Source organism: Myotis lucifugus, unplaced genomic scaffold (assembly GCF_000147115.1).
Source record: "Myotis lucifugus unplaced genomic scaffold, Myoluc2.0 scaffold_110, whole genome shotgun sequence".
In the NCBI taxonomy this organism is placed as follows: domain Eukaryota; kingdom Metazoa; phylum Chordata; class Mammalia; order Chiroptera; family Vespertilionidae; genus Myotis; species Myotis lucifugus.
The window spans coordinates 2,641,844-2,657,502 of record NW_005871158.1 but is presented as its reverse complement, the minus strand read 5'-3'; the positions used below and the strand labels follow the sequence as shown (position 1 = coordinate 2,657,502).

At 39.7% G+C, this 15,659-nt stretch overlaps 2 protein-coding genes across 2 annotated transcripts in view; both read right to left on the bottom strand.

Moving 5' to 3' along the window:
• EPHX4 (epoxide hydrolase 4) overlaps positions 1–3,448 on the bottom strand; it is a 29,808-nt gene extending 26,360 nt beyond the window's left edge. The window contains 4 exon segments of the mRNA XM_006093176.3: positions 467–552; positions 3,208–3,236; positions 3,239–3,305; positions 3,307–3,448. Coding sequence (XP_006093238.2) covers positions 467–552; positions 3,208–3,236; positions 3,239–3,305; positions 3,307–3,438 — 314 coding nt within the window. The 5' untranslated portion in view covers positions 3,439–3,448.
• A 6,163-nt stretch (positions 3,449–9,611) lies between these two features.
• The window catches only part of BRDT (bromodomain testis associated), a 35,335-nt gene continuing 29,287 nt past the window's right edge, over positions 9,612–15,659 (bottom strand). The window contains 4 exon segments of the mRNA XM_014459557.2: positions 9,612–9,680; positions 12,662–12,836; positions 13,564–13,769; positions 14,436–14,533. Coding sequence (XP_014315043.1) covers positions 9,612–9,680; positions 12,662–12,836; positions 13,564–13,769; positions 14,436–14,533 — 548 coding nt within the window.

Below are 15,659 nucleotides of genomic sequence, written 5' to 3'. Positions count from 1 at the left end.
AAACGATGAGGCAAGTAAGTGACTGAGCCAGAATCACTGCCCATGTTACTTTATACAGATTTGACTAATGCTTCAGACTTACATTTTATTGTGAGTCAATCATGTCAAGCACTCCACCCAGCAGAACCTACATACACATGTTGATTTGCATGGGCTATTTACCACCCAATTGCCTCCAGATGAAAGAAAAATAAAAATTTAACATGAAAATAACTTATGTTTGTGTATGCAGGTAAAGCCAGAGTGGAGAAAAAATGTTTATGTGGGGGAAAATCTTCTCAGGAAAAAGGCATCCATAGACTTTTTGCTTTGGAAGAATGGTTTTTTTGCCCTCCTCCATGCTTTTCTTCAACGCCTAGTGCACTAGCATCCTCAATGCATTTATTAATAAAGTCCCTGTATGTATGACACTCGGATAAGCAAAGTATTTAATGCTAAAAAAAAAAAAGTTAATATGTAAGTTTACCAGAATTCTGGAAATCCATGAAGTAGCAGCATAAGTGGTTTGCCTCTTTCTCCAGCAGCAACATAATGAAATCTTAATCCAGATTCCTGCAGTAGAAAACATGAAGTTTCAGTGATGATTTGTGTTGTTAAAGTAGTATAGTTAGTATTTCCATTTCATTAAAAAAAAACAACACTCACTTGCATTGTATTTAATATCAAGAAATAAAAATTTCATAGCCAGCCCTAACCGGTTTGGCTCAGTGGATAGAGCATCAGCCTGCGGACTGAAGGGTCCTAGGTTCAATTCCGGTCAAGGGCATGTACCTTGGTTGCAAGTTGGATCCCAGGCCCTGGTTGGGGTGTGTGCAGCAGGCAACCAATCGATGTGTCCCTCTCACATCGATGTCTTTCTCTCTTGCTCTGTGTCTGCCCCTCCCATTCACTCTCTCTAAAAATCAATGGGAAAATATTCTCGGGTCAGGATTAACAACACAAAACACCTTTAAAAAAAGAATAAAATAAGTATTATTAATTTTCAAAGAGAAAAAAACTTTATGATTTATCAGTAGGATGAATTGATAGATTTACTTTGTCAACATTCCCTTTAGAGTACCTTCCCTTCTTCTACTTACAAAGTCAATTTAAATATTATGAGCTTCTGAAACAATGTCACAATTTGTGACTTTCATTTTACTGCTGTGTCACATCTCATCTCATTCAAATTCTATAGGACCTGTAAATAATTCTGATTTGAATTTATATTCCTGCCATGTTTACCCCCTAGTCAAGTACTTTTCTCAGCTTGCCTGTCAAGAGCTATGCCATCAGTTATATAATTCACACCTTCTTTCCTTATTTTTAGTTCTCTCCTTCCCACATTTTTATTTTAAGATGAGAGTTGCATGCTGCTTGCTCCTCATGTCATATCTGTGTATTTGTAATAGCAGAACACTCTGAGTGCTCACGGCTTCACTCTGCATGTGGGAGACAAGACTGCCCAGGGAAATAAAAAGTGTGGGAATGAGACAGGAATACAGTGAATACAAAGCAAACTGAAGAGAGAAAAGTGGAGAAAAAAAGCAAGGAAGAGAAACAAAAACTCATAAAGAAGTGAGGAAAGAAAGCAAGAGCCAAAAGCTGGCCACAGACACTGGGTTTTATATCAGGTTACCCAAGTACGTGGGTTTTCAGATGTGAAACAATCTTAAAAGGCATCTAACCCAACCCCATCATTTTTGCAGATTTAGACACTGAGGTCCAAAGATGTTAACACATATCATGCCATTGGTTAGGAGGAAGGCTGTGACTGGAACCTACCAGGACCATGTTCTTCCACTCCTTGCTCTGTCTCTGGGGAAACTCTTTAGATGGCCAGTGAGAAGAAAGACATCCCGAGGCATTTCAGATGAGTTTTACACTACTTTTTCTCCTCATGTGGAATGAAGAGAGTAAATCTGACTTTGCCTTCAACTGCAGAATGCCTTCCTAGGTCAGTAACTTCTTTTATTGGTGGTGAGTCTTGGGAGATACCATAATACTGTGGGCACTTGATTGAATTCAGTGAACAAATTACTTTACTGTACTTACCTTTTGCCAGACACTGGTCTTTTTTTTTTAATCTTCACCTGAGGATATTTTCCCATTGATTTTTAGAGAGGGAAAGACAGAAACATCGATGTGAGAGAGACATCAATTGGTTGCCTCTTGCATGGGCCCTGGTCCTGTACCAGGGCCTGGGCAGGGAAGGAGCCTGCAACCAAGGTACATGCCCTTGACCGGGGTCGAACCTGGGACCCTTTGGTCCACAACCGATGCTCTAGCCACTGAGCCAAACCAGCTAGGGCCAGACACTGGTCTTTTTGGTTGTTGTTGTTTCACAAATCTGAACTCTTTAATTATCATATCATGGGCTGAATAAAGGTAAGAAAGGCATATCCCTTGGTCTTCTGAACCCCAGCTGCTGGACAATCTAGCTCCTAATAGGAATCCTCCACTTGGTGATGTAAATGTCCCCTCATTTGAAGCTAGTTTTGAAAGGCCTGTGAGTCAAACTGTAGGGTGCATCACAAAGGACACCACCTGGAGCCTCAGGAAATGGAACATCAGCGGCTGTGAGGGGCCCTGGGACAAGCGCAGACATTGATGAGTCTGCATGCATGGTGAGCCCTTACTTTTTATTCCACTCCTTTGGTCTCTAAGTTCATTAGTTGGCTTCCTTCTCCACAAACATGCACCATTTATTTATGATTTCATGCTGCTTGGGTCATCTGTGAATGTTCCATTCTGCTGATCTGAATAAACTCCTGATTTCCAAGGACTTATTCTATTTACTCTTTTATTCTATCATTTGGGCAAGGACATGCTCCTCAGACATGAGGGCGCCACCTGGAACAATTTCCTACAGCCGATCTGAGCTCTAAAGGGCAAAAAGGTGACGGGAGACAGCTTCCCCTTCCCACTTAACCTAGTCTCTCTCTCTTCCTCCTCTCTCTTCCTCCTCTCTCTTCCGCCCCCCCCCCCCCCCCCAAAAAACAAAGAAAAGGGGAAAGAAAAACACACCGGCCGAACCCTCTGCGGGCACACCTCGCCCCTTTTTGCTCCCTTTGGGATCTTGGGCGTCCCCGGCGCGGGCCCTGGGAACCCCGAGGAAATAGGGGACGCTGGGCCGGGCGGCAGGGAAAGAGGAGCCCCGAAGCCTCTGCTCTCCCGCGGGGCAAGGTTTCCCTCCCGACCCCCGCCCGGCCCGGCGCCGGCCTTCACCTTGATCCGCACGTAGCAGTGGGTACCAGGGAGGGGTCGTTCAAGCACCGGGGCGGGTGCTCCCGCGCGCCCCGCCGGAAGGTCTGCGCGGGTCCCCTGGCCGATGCTCCACAAAAGTTTGAGCAGGTAGATGGAGGCGCAGAGCCCGCAGTAGCCGTAGACGAGGGACCAGAAGAGCAGGGACCGGATCGTGAACATCAGGCGGGGCAGGCAATCCCGCAGCCTCGCCATCGCGCGGCGGTCGGCGGGGCCCACGGTCCTAGGAGGCACCGGAGCGGCAGCGCGCACACCAGCCGCAGCGAGGCAGCGAGCGCCGCGGCGTCAGGCCCGCCCGCCCGCCGGTCCCGATCGCCGGCTCCGCGCGCACCTCCCCGCGCTCCTCCCCGAGGGCCCTGCAGCCGCGCCCGCCGACGTCCCGTGTCATAGCCTCGGGCTCTGCACTCCCGGTGCGCGCTCCGGCCCAGCGCTGAGAGGTCCGCCCGGGATTAGGCGCGGCTGCTTTGCTAAACTGTGGGGGAGCGGTGGGACTCCCAGTCCTCCCAGGCACCGCGGAGGGAAGAGCCTCTCTTATTTTGACCTGTGTTCACATTTTCTCGCTGCCACTTGGCTGTTGGAATTTCATTAGGCCTTTATCTGGATCGTAGAATTAGGATCCAGAGAGGGGCAGTAACTGGTTTTCATACTACTCAGCAAACGTTATGATTTGATTCATTCCTAACACTTTTCTGAAGGTGCTGCTATTCTCCGACTAGTTCAGTCGTTATCTACAGAGTCATGTCTGGAAACCCTAGTCCCGTGGTTCTCAACCGTCCTAATGCCGCGACCCTTTAATACAGTTCCTCATGTTGTGGTGACCCCCAACCACAAAATTATTTTCGTTGCTACTTCATAACTGTAATGTTGCTACTGTTATGAATCGTAATGTAAATATCTGATATGCAGGATGTATTTTCGTTGTTCGCGACCCACAGGTTGAGAACCGCTGATAGTCAGTTCTCTGTCCCTATAAGTTTTTCCTTTACAAGAATATTGTATAAATAGAACCATCTAGTATGTAACCTTTTGCTTTTGGCTTCTTACACTTAGCATAATGCGTCTGACATTCAACAGTGCTGTTACATGCATTGTTCCTTTTTTTATTGCTCAGTAGTGTTTCATTGAATGAATGTACCGTATTGTTTATCCATTCCCCAGTTAAGGGACAGTTGCATTTCTTCCAGTTTTGGTGGCTATGAGTAAAGCCACTATAAGCATTCATGTAAAGTGGTTTTGTGTGTGTGTACATACATTTTCATTTAATTTGGTTAAATACTTATTAGAGTGGGATTGCTGGGCTAGGTGGCAAGGGTGCATTCAACTTTATAAGAAACTGACAAACTGTACAATTTTGAGTTTACATGGGCAGTGTGTGAGAGTGATGGTTAGGTCAGATTCCTGCAAGCACGGGGTTTATAAAAAAAAATCTTTTAAATTTTAGCCATACCAAGAAGTGTATAGTGGTATCATTGAAATTTTAATTTGCATTTCCCTAATGATGAATGTTGAACATCTGTAGCACTTGTGTGCCACTCGAATACATTCTTCTTTGACTGCGTTTGTTACTGGTGGTAGGAAGTGCAGAGGGCAGAAGGTGTCCTAATTCAGCCTCACAGGCAGGCACTATGTCATTGGACATCAGGGCAGGACCTTCTCAATGATCCTTCCCCACCCCCCAGTACCGCTGACAGTCTGCACCCCAGATGCATTGCCTTCCCCCAGCAGCAGTGGCTCTTCATCAGTGCCTTAAAGGTGATAGGGTTTGCTGTTCTCCCACAAACTTGAGGTTTGTATTCTTTCGTTGTTGTTGTTAATCCTCATTCGAGGATCTTTTCCCATTGATTTTTAGGGAGAGTGCAAGAGAGGGGAAAGACAGAAACATCATGTGAGAGAAACACATGGATTGGTTGCCTCCTGCACCAGCCCGGGTGCATGGGGGAGGAGCCTGCAACCGAGGTAGTGCGGGGAGTCGACCTGGGACTGCTCTATCCACTGAGCCAAAGTGGCAAAGGCAAAGTTTGTATTCTTTAGGGAAGATAGGGGAGAAAGATTTGGGGGTTGGGGGATGGGCGGGGAGGGCTTTTTGCTTTTCTTATATCTGCTGCCATTGTCTTTCGGGGCCTGCATCTGAAGGATGGTTTCCTCAGAACCCTCATTCTGCACCCCAAATCTTCCTTGTGAAGTACTGATGCCTGGATGCAGTCTATGGAGAAGAGCCTGAAAGTGTTTACAGATTTCTCTTGTATTCCCAGGGGCTTTACATTCTCAGCTACTCAGTCTTTAGCAATTTGATACAACTTTTAGATGATTTTTTAAAAATATATTTTATTGATTTTTTTACAGAGAGGAAGGGAGAGGGATAGAGAGTTAGAAACATTGATGAGAGAGAAACAGGGATCAGCTACCTCCTGCACACTCCCTACTGGGGATGTGCCCGCAACCAAGGTACATGCCCTTGACCGGAATAGAACCTGGGACCTTTCAGTCCACAGGCCGACGCTCTATCCACTGAGCCAAACCAGTTGGGGCTTTTAGATGATTTTTGTTGTTACCAGATTATATAGAATTTGACAGTATCTGCTCAGGTAAGCCAGTACTTATGTCCTGCCTATACTTTGATGTTTTTGTCTTTTTTTAGTTTTCAGGTTATTTTGGTTACCCTGCAATCTCAGCCCTCAGATTGTTATTTTTAAAGGAAGGCCTACACTTGCATGAATTTCGTGCATCAGGCCTCTAGTTAATAAATAATACAAGAGATATAAAAGCCTAAGCAACCGTCTGACCGTCTGGTAGCTATGACATGCAATGACCACGAGGGGGCAGACGCTCAATGCAGAATCGAACCCGGGACCCTTCAGTCTGCAGGCTGACGCTCTATCCACTGAGTCAAACCAGCTAGGGCTAAAAAATGTTTTCATATATGTATTTGCCATATGTATATCCACAAGCATTGTGAAATTAAACATATTAGAAACGTGCGCTTTCTCTTTTCTTTCTTTTCCATTTAACCAGACTGAGCCACAGCAACGCGTGGCCGGGTATAGCTAGTTACAAATAATGTACTACAAACTTTGGAAAAGGATAGATGAAGGCATCAAGAGAGAGCTACTGTGTAAAGGCACTAGGATTAATGCGCTGTAGGTCCTTGTGATGTCTAAGGATGACTGGAGTCAAGGGAGTAAGCTAGAAAAAATAGGAGGTAGTGCAGTGATGGTGAACCTATGACATGCGTGTCAGAGGTGACACGCAAACTCATTTTTTTGGTTGATTTTTCTTTGTTAAATGGCATTTAAATATATAAAATAAATATCAAAAATATAAATTTTTGTTTTACTATGGTTGCAAGTATCAAAAAGTTTCTATATGTGACACAGCACCAGAGTTAAGTTAGGGTTTTTCAAAATGCTGACACGCCGAGGTCAAAAGGTTCGCCATCACTGAGGTAGTGAGGTAGGGTGCTTGAGACTAAGGAAGGGTTTTAATTATTGATGTTGACAAAGGAGTAGCTATGATTGATTAGATACTAAGATCATTAGCAGAAAGGTCAAGAATTTCAGAAGTGTTTAGAAAGTGACAATGAAACAGACTTAAACCTCTGGGGAACAAGGAGTGAATCAGGGATGGCAAATGACTATGGGTGGTATTATGGTCTTATGATCATGAAAAACATAAAACTGGGGTATTTAGGAAAGAGGGAGAATGGTCTGCAACTGGTACTCCAAATTTAAGAAAAACATCACTGAAAAAAACACACACAAAAAAAACAGGCAGTTAAATGAGAGTGTGCAGGAGAAAGAGAGCCAGGGTTCAGTTCAAGTGTGGCTCTCCAATTTAAAGGGCTTGCTCAACTATGTAAACTATTGGACCCCATCCCCAGATTTTCTGATTTAGTAAGTCTGAGAATTTGCATTTCTAAAACATTCCCACATGATGCTGAGACAGATGGCCTAAGGACCACATGTGCAGAACTAAAGAACAAAAAGAGGAAAGAAACAAAAGGTTGTTTATAGAGGGAATGCTGTTGATGAATGATCACCAATACCAGAAAACACAATGAAAAAGTCTTAGAAGTTGGAGAGGAGAGATGAGGACTTAAACGGGTCCTCCTGAAACCAGGTTTTAGTTGAAGGCTAACAAATTGCATGCAATATTTCATGAAGTTAACAAAAGTAAACTTCATGTAAGAAGAGAAGTCAAACAATCTCTCTATATAAAAACCTAATATGCTAAGTGTCTGACCGAGCGTTCGACCGATTGGTCACTATGATGTGCACTGACCACCAGGGGGCAGATGCTCTGATCAGTAGGTTAGCTTGTTGCTGGGGTCTGGCCAATCAGGACTGGGCGAGATGGGGCCAGACACACCCTGGACTCCTCCCATGGTCTCTCCTGCACTCCCTCCCTGGCCACTGGCCCCACTCGGCTCTGATTGGGACCAGGTGAGATGGCCCCAATCGCCAGCCAGGCGGAGGGACCCCACCTGTGCACGAATTTCATGCACCTGGCCTCTAGTAATGTTATAAACTGATATTTTTCTCTCCAAAACTGACTTCAACCACCTACCAAAAGTTTATTGAGCATCTGCAATATGCCAGGCTCCTTACAGATCAAGCAAAGGTTAAAGTTTAAGTTGGTTAAACTAATTCCTGATACTCATATCACAGCTCTCTAAGTGCTGCTCCAAGTGTTTATATAATAACCTCAAGAAAGCCATTATCACCCTGGCTTGGTAGCTCAGTTGGTTAGAGCGTCATCCCAATACACCAAGTTTGTGGGTTCAATCCCCAGTCAGGGCACATAGAATAATCAATGAATGGGTGCATAAAGAAATGGAACAACAAATCGATGTCTCTCTTTCAAATGAATAAATAAAAAAACACACCCATTATTCTTTAATATAAAAAGGTATGTTAAAGCTACACTTTCTTATTTTATCTATAGACAAAGATAATTGATCAGTTTCATTAATTAAAGACAGTTGAAAGATTGAGTGTGTGCATTTGACAGAAGTAAATTCTTATTTACTATTCTCGTTCTTTCTCTTCAAAATGGAAAATTTGTCCTGGCTAGGTAGCTCAGTTGGTTGGAGCACCATCCCTATACATCAAGGGTTGGAAGGAAAATTTCCCAAATCTTAAAAGTATCACATAATCATATTAAAAGACCATTAAATACTGAGTATAAAGGAAATGAAAGCAATACCTGTTATTCCATCATCTAGAGGTAACCACTATGTATTTCTCATGTATCTTTATAAAGCTACATATATATATATACATATATAGATAGATAGATATAGATATAGCTCATCTATATCTCTATGATCTTTTAGGAAAATAACATAATGCATACTGTTAGTAGACAATACTAATTTCTTGGTTAAAAATATGCTTAGTTGAATAGGTATGATATTATTTTAATATTAGCATTTTAGCTACTAGTTAATCGTTTTTTAAATGGATGACAGTTTAGAAGTGTTTCCAAAAAATATATTATAAAAAAATGAACTCAAGAAACTTTTGTTTCTATCCATAATATATACACATTTTTAATTTTTACTTTAGATGGTATCAGAATAGTGCCTGAACTGTATAACACTTTAAGAGTCCAAAATCTTAAAATACATGGAGCTGATACACATGATTTGTACATAAATAGCAACTTGAGAATGAAAGAAAAATATTTTACAGATATAAAGAACTTACTACAATTAAGATTTACACATCCACTGCTATCACATATACAAGTTAAGAAATGCCGTATAAGTTCCTATAGAGACTTATATACATAATTAATACTCACTGTTAGTTATTTTGCTTCAAGTTTAACATCTTTCAAACCATAGGTAATCTTTTCCTTATACTAATTTCAATATAAATTTTGAATATATAACCAGCAGAAAATCTTATGCAACCTGACACTCAAAGAAACCAACTATTTGCTAGAGGTTCTAAATATTTTTGAAGGCAGACAAATACTTGTTTTAAAAGTTAAAAACTCAACAAGAACTATGTTTTAGATACACTTTTTATATATTCTTCATTTTTAAATAAACAGGGACTCTTTTGGATTTTCATTGCTAAGACAAGGCCTATAATACAAAGCAAATAATTATTTAGAAAATGAATAACATCTGGGAATTTACTCAATTTTTAGGGATCCAATATTATAAAAGTTCCTGTAATGTCATTAAAAAATGAACATATACCTATCAAGAAATGTAGTGAAAATTGTTTAATCATTTTAGAGTAGTCAAAATACAACATTAATATTGGTGTTTTGATGTCTGAAAGCAATAATTTTGCCATATGCATCTTAATCTTCTATATCATTCATTTTAAGTTGATGGTTAATTCAAAAACTGAGTTTTAATCAAAGTTGTTTTCAAACATTGTCATAATGTCACGTTGAAGAGTCATATCAATGGTACCAGCCATCTATAAAAAAGAAGAGAAAATTTAAATGTTACTTAAAAACATGACTTTATTACATCTATATAAACATGATTATGCATCATTTGGAACAGAGCATACAATATGAATCCAACTTATTTAACATAATGATTTTGTATGTAATTTTTTATTTCTGTATATATACTGTATAAATTTTTAAAAAATATATTTTATTGATTTTTTACAGAGAGGAAGGGAGAGGGATAGAGAGTTAGAAACATCGATGGGAGAGAAACGCCTCTTGCACACCTCCTACTGGGGATGTGCCCGCAACCAAGGTACATGCCCTTGGCCGGAATCGAACCTGGGACCTTTCAGTCCGCAGGCTGATGCTCTATCCACTGAGCCAAACCGGTTAGGGCAATACTGTATAATTTTTATTAAAATATTGTTTATGTGATAAATAATTAAAACTTACAAGAACACTAAGCTTAATCTTTCTCTCGTTGACAGAATGGGTATTAATAAGAACATGAACTGAGATTACATTATTTCATGTATCTCTGTAACCAATATAGTGCTGGGCACAGGCATATCAAATTATTTTCTGAATGAACCAATATCTTACCTATGCAAGAGAACTACTGTATGCTACAGCTATGAATTTTCTTTGATTCTGCCACTTAATAACTATGTAACCTTATACCCCTGTGATTCAGGTTAGATATTCTCTGGCCTCTGAAATGATACCAACTGTGAAAGCTCAAAACAAGATTTTTTTAATCAGTAAACTGCAACAGCTGAGTGATAGGTAAAATCATCAATTTGCAACTAATTGGTTGACTTCCTAGATGGGGATCAATGTTTTCATTGGCTATCTGGGAAAAGATTTGGAATTATTACTTATCTACCAAAAGGATATTAAAGAGTTAGGTGTGACTCTTATGAACTACAAAAATTTATTTAAATATGCCTTAGAGACAAAAATGATAATTTCTTTTTAAAAAAAAATATTTCTTCTATTGATTTCAGAGAGGAAGGGAGAGGGAGAGAGAGATAGAAATATTAATGATGAGAGAGAATCATTGATCGGCTGCCTCCTGCATGCCCCCTACTGGGGATCGAGCCTACAATCCGGGCATGTGCCCTTGGCCAGAATCGAACCTGGGACCCTTCAGTCCGCAGGCCGATGCTCTATCCACTGAGCCAAACCAGCTAGGGCATGATAATTTCTTACATCTTAAACCAGACTACTTTCTTAATGCCAGCTCTTAGGATGCCAAATATCTGCCCAGATCCAGATGGTCCCTCAAAGTGCTATTTTAACCCTCCAATATGAGAGTTGGATACATTGTCCTAGTCAAAATATCATGTGATACTCCTATAACTATCCAAACAGACTGCAAAATTCCAAGAATATTGTAATGAAATTTGTTTTTATTTAAAGACACTTTATTTCAGATTCTCTTTCATCCTGACTAAAAAATCTTCACTTGTGGAATAATTGATATGGAACTAGTTATTTTCTACACCAGTTAACAGATACCATGATTTAAATATGAACACTCTAATCTATACATATAAAGGCTAAGTGACCAAATGACCGAATGACCAGTCGACTGGTCACTATGATGTGCACTGACCACCAGGAGATAGATGCTCAATGCAAAGGATCAGGCTCCCTCCTGTCTAGATCAGGCCTGCAGGGATGGGGCCAAAACCACTATCCGACATCCCCCAAGGGGTCCAGATTGCAAGAGGGCGTAGGCCAGGCTGAGGGACCCCACTGGTGTGCGAATCTGGTGCACGAAAACTCTCTGCAGCTGACACCATAATCTGGATATTTCTTTCTTATATACACTTCAACCATTCAAAATTAAGAAAAAAATCTTGGCCAAAGAAACTGGCATGCAACGAGCTCTGTTAGGGTTCAAGTCATTGCAGGTTTTTAGAATACGGATCTGTCAACTAGCAACATAAGAGTTCAGGTTGCCAAGAGTGACAGTTATCAAGCTGTTCGATGTGGCTTTATTAGTCAAGTTTTGGTGGGTTCCAGGTTTATTCCAGCTCCAGGAAAGTGTGTAGGATATTAGAAATTATATCAGGTTACCTAGTTGGATTGTTAAGTGGTAAGTAAGTTGCTGAGAAATCACTTAAGGGTGACTGAAATCAGGCCCTTGTGAGTATGAACAGGAAAATTCCTAGGTTGCTAAAGGAAGACTTCCAGTAAAGTACTAATGAAATTTTAATAAAGAGCTCCTAAAAACCATAAAAAACAGATAATATCAAACTTTGCTGTTTAAATTCATTAAAATTAAGTAAAATTTATTAGTCACATATCACTTGGAGTGCGGGTGAATTTCCCGCCAAAATATAAGATGGCTCTGTCTTTTGGTTTTGTTCCATCCACCAAAAGGGTGGATTACAAACAAATATTTGGTAATACGCAGTTACAATCGGCCCGAGTTTACACGTTTCCCGCACTCCACCGCAAATCTATATGAACCGAGTTTTAAGACGGCTCCCGCGGAGTACGCGCAATTCACGCGAGCCGACTTAACTCGTTTCCCGCACTCCAAGTGATATGTGGCAGGTCACTATTATATTTAATAGATAAATAACATTTCTATCATTTTAGAAAGTTCTTTAAGTCCACAGTACTTTAAAGTAGACCCATCATGTGTAACAACACTACTAAGTAAGTGATAAATCACTTTACCTATGTGCTAAATATTGTCTTACATGCTCAATACATATAAATTCATTTCATCTTCACAATAGGCATTCTTCTTCTTCTTTATAGACAAGGAGTTTGAGGCACAGAGAGGTTAAATAGCTAGCCCAGACCCAAAAGTCTAGCAAATGGCATAATCAGTATTTGAACCCACATATTGTAGTAGCTCCAGAACCTGATCGTAACACTGTCATTAAAAAACTACCTCAAATACATGTTTGAACATGTGAAGACACTGCTCTGTTAAATCTTTGCTTTGTTAGTTAGATTTAGTAAACTAAAATTCACTTACTGCTTCTCTCCTCCTCCGCTCTTGCTCTCTCTCCCTTGCTAAATTACGGTCTTTGAGAAGCCCAAGTCTACTGTTCTCTTGAGCTTCCAATGACTGCTGATGTTCTTTTTGCTTGTCTCCAAGGCATTTGTTTGGCATCTTATTTGAAAAGGATTCTGGAGTGGAGCCAGGGTGCCTGAAAGGAATAGTAGAACTCAAGTAGGTTTCAAATTCCTTAAAAGTTATTACAAAGTTATGCTATTAAATGACAAATATAAAGCAATGTTCTAGAAACCCCTCTTCATATATCATAACATTATTTTAAAGATTTATTTTTGAGCCCTAGCCAGTCTTGCTCAATGTTAGATTATCGGCCTGCAACTGATCTTCCATCCCCGGTCCCGGTTGGGGCACGTGTGGGAGGCAACCAATCTGTCTTTCTCACATTGATGTTTCTCTCTGTCTCTTTCCCTCCATTCCACTCTCTTAAAATCAATGGAAAAAATATCCTCAGGTGAGGATTAACAACAACAACAAAAAACAAATGAACAAAAGATGGGTTTTTTTTTTTGGTGTCTAACAAAGTGACGGGTTTTGAAAACTGTGACAAAGGTATACTACTATCTTCTTACACATAGACTGGAAACACTACTAAGACATTTCTGTTAAATTATGATATACTTATCATTTAGAAATATTAGTGTCTTTAGCAACTCAATGAATAACTTGATTATTTCTATACTTTTCAAAGCAAACTACTACTTATTAATAAAAAAATAAATTTACTCTCTTGCAATTATAATTTTCTCTATGTCTACTAAAAATAGGTAAATCATAGTCACATAACAGAACAGAAATTTAATATATTTTAAATATATATTCTAAATCTCTCAAGGCCTCCTTTAATCCAGTAAATTATAGACCTTTGATTTTCTTGAAATACTTTGGGTTCCTTTGTATTCTGTTCCAGATGTTTCCGTATTAGTTCCTGTGTTCGAGCTTTTACTTCCTTCTCTATTGCTGCTTTTCTAAACTGGTTGAAGAGCTCATCTGAGGATTTCCGTATACCTGAAGTTTTAACTGGTTTGCCTAAACTTTTCCAAGAGTCAGCATTCTTGATTTTTATATCCTAAAAAAAAATATCTGATTCAGTCTATGTCTACAGATACCATCCAAATTTTGGAAGGAAAACAATGCTTTTTGATATGGTAATAGATAAAGGCTTAATGTAATTTTATAAAAGGTTACTACAGTCAGAAAAGATATAAAAACAGATAAGCTAAATTCAATTATTCATCTAAGACCAAATTAAAATAACATGCATGACAAGGATTTCAATGTACTGTGTAAAACATGTACTAAGGGTATGACAATCCACAAAAAATATAGCAATAAATAAACCAGTCACTGTAATAATAATATTTATCATCCTATATGGAAAATAAAGCAAGTATACACGTGATTAATAAGAGACAAAGTCAGATGATACCATAAGGGTACATGGGACAGAAGGCAACCAATTGATGTTTCTCTCTCAAGTATGTCCTTGGGTGAGGATTTAAAAAACAACAAAAATCCAGGATACCTGGCAAATATTAGCATTATAGAATTTACAAATAAATACAATCATAAGAACTAAGGGTGGGGAAAGGTTGTTGCTCACAGGTAACTTTTTTTTTTAATAGGCAAAAATTAGGTTTAGAGATCCAAAATCTCATTCAAGTTAATTAGGACCATTACCATATTAAAATTTAAATCCCTTTAATATTGTGAGAAAAAATAACATTACTCTTACCTTCTGCACAGAAGCTTGACATTCAGACTCAACCACCATTGTGTCATCACCAGACTGATGCATCACAGTTAGGCCATTCAAGTGATTTTCAGAACCACCTAGATGCACACATTTTTAAAACAGTATAATCAAGACAGTTCATCTTACTTGTCCAGAATTTGTCCCCCCGCACCCCCTGGTTCAGAAACTATGAAAACAAAATGACTAATTTTTTGATGCTTCTCAACTTTCTTGGGACTCATTATACTGTAAAATAAACATTTTTCACTTGAAATTTACCACCTCTATTTCTGTCCCCTTCCCCCTCCCGTTTTTTTTTGGTCAGCATAAAATAAAGCTGACATTGTGGTTCACCCACCAAAATCTATTTTATCTGTCCCAAAACTACAGCAGTCCTCCAGTGTGTAGGTTGACCTCAGCTCCATTAGAACAAACCAATCATGGTAATCCTACCCACATGGATCATTTAAGAAAGAGCAGGCATATGACAATGTAGGGCTTCTAGGGAAAGATGCATTCTGGTGGCCAAGTTCAGAACAAAGAAAACTCAAAGAATGGAAGAAATAAGACACCAGACACCTATAGTAGCTAGTGAGAGGATGGGAATAGCAAAAGGTTGGTCTGACTCGAGATGAAGAGAACTATGCAATCCTGTTAATTTAAGCTTTCATATAAATATGCCATTTATTACGGATGAAGAAAAATGCAGAAAGAGCTTGCACCTTTGTTAAGCCATGCTTAAACAACTGACCTATATGTGAACTACTGCTTTTGTATGGTAACAAAAATCCTCATTGTTTACCCCAGTTTGAGCTGAGTTTTTTGTCATTTCTGACCAAGAGCATCTTGATTCATGAAACTTAATTGGGTCACTTCTGTTTCAATTCTCTTTAGTTATAGTCTACAGGTCCTAACAAGTGACAAAAGGACAGGGGGAACAAATGAAAACTGTATCACCTTTGTTCACCGACTCAAGTTCACAAATTTCTGGCCACTTGTATATGTAGGAATTTACATTTTAAGCTCTACTACCCATCAATCCCTTTGACTAATCCTCTTGGCTAAATCACACTAGTTGAAGTTGAGGCTTTGAAGAAGAGAGGAACATTAAGGGATAGGAAGTGAGCATAGGAGGGTGAAACAAAACACTATCAATAGATGTATGATGAACAAAATTAAAAGTGTATATTTCTTATACTAAAAGCCCAGTGCACGAAATTGGTG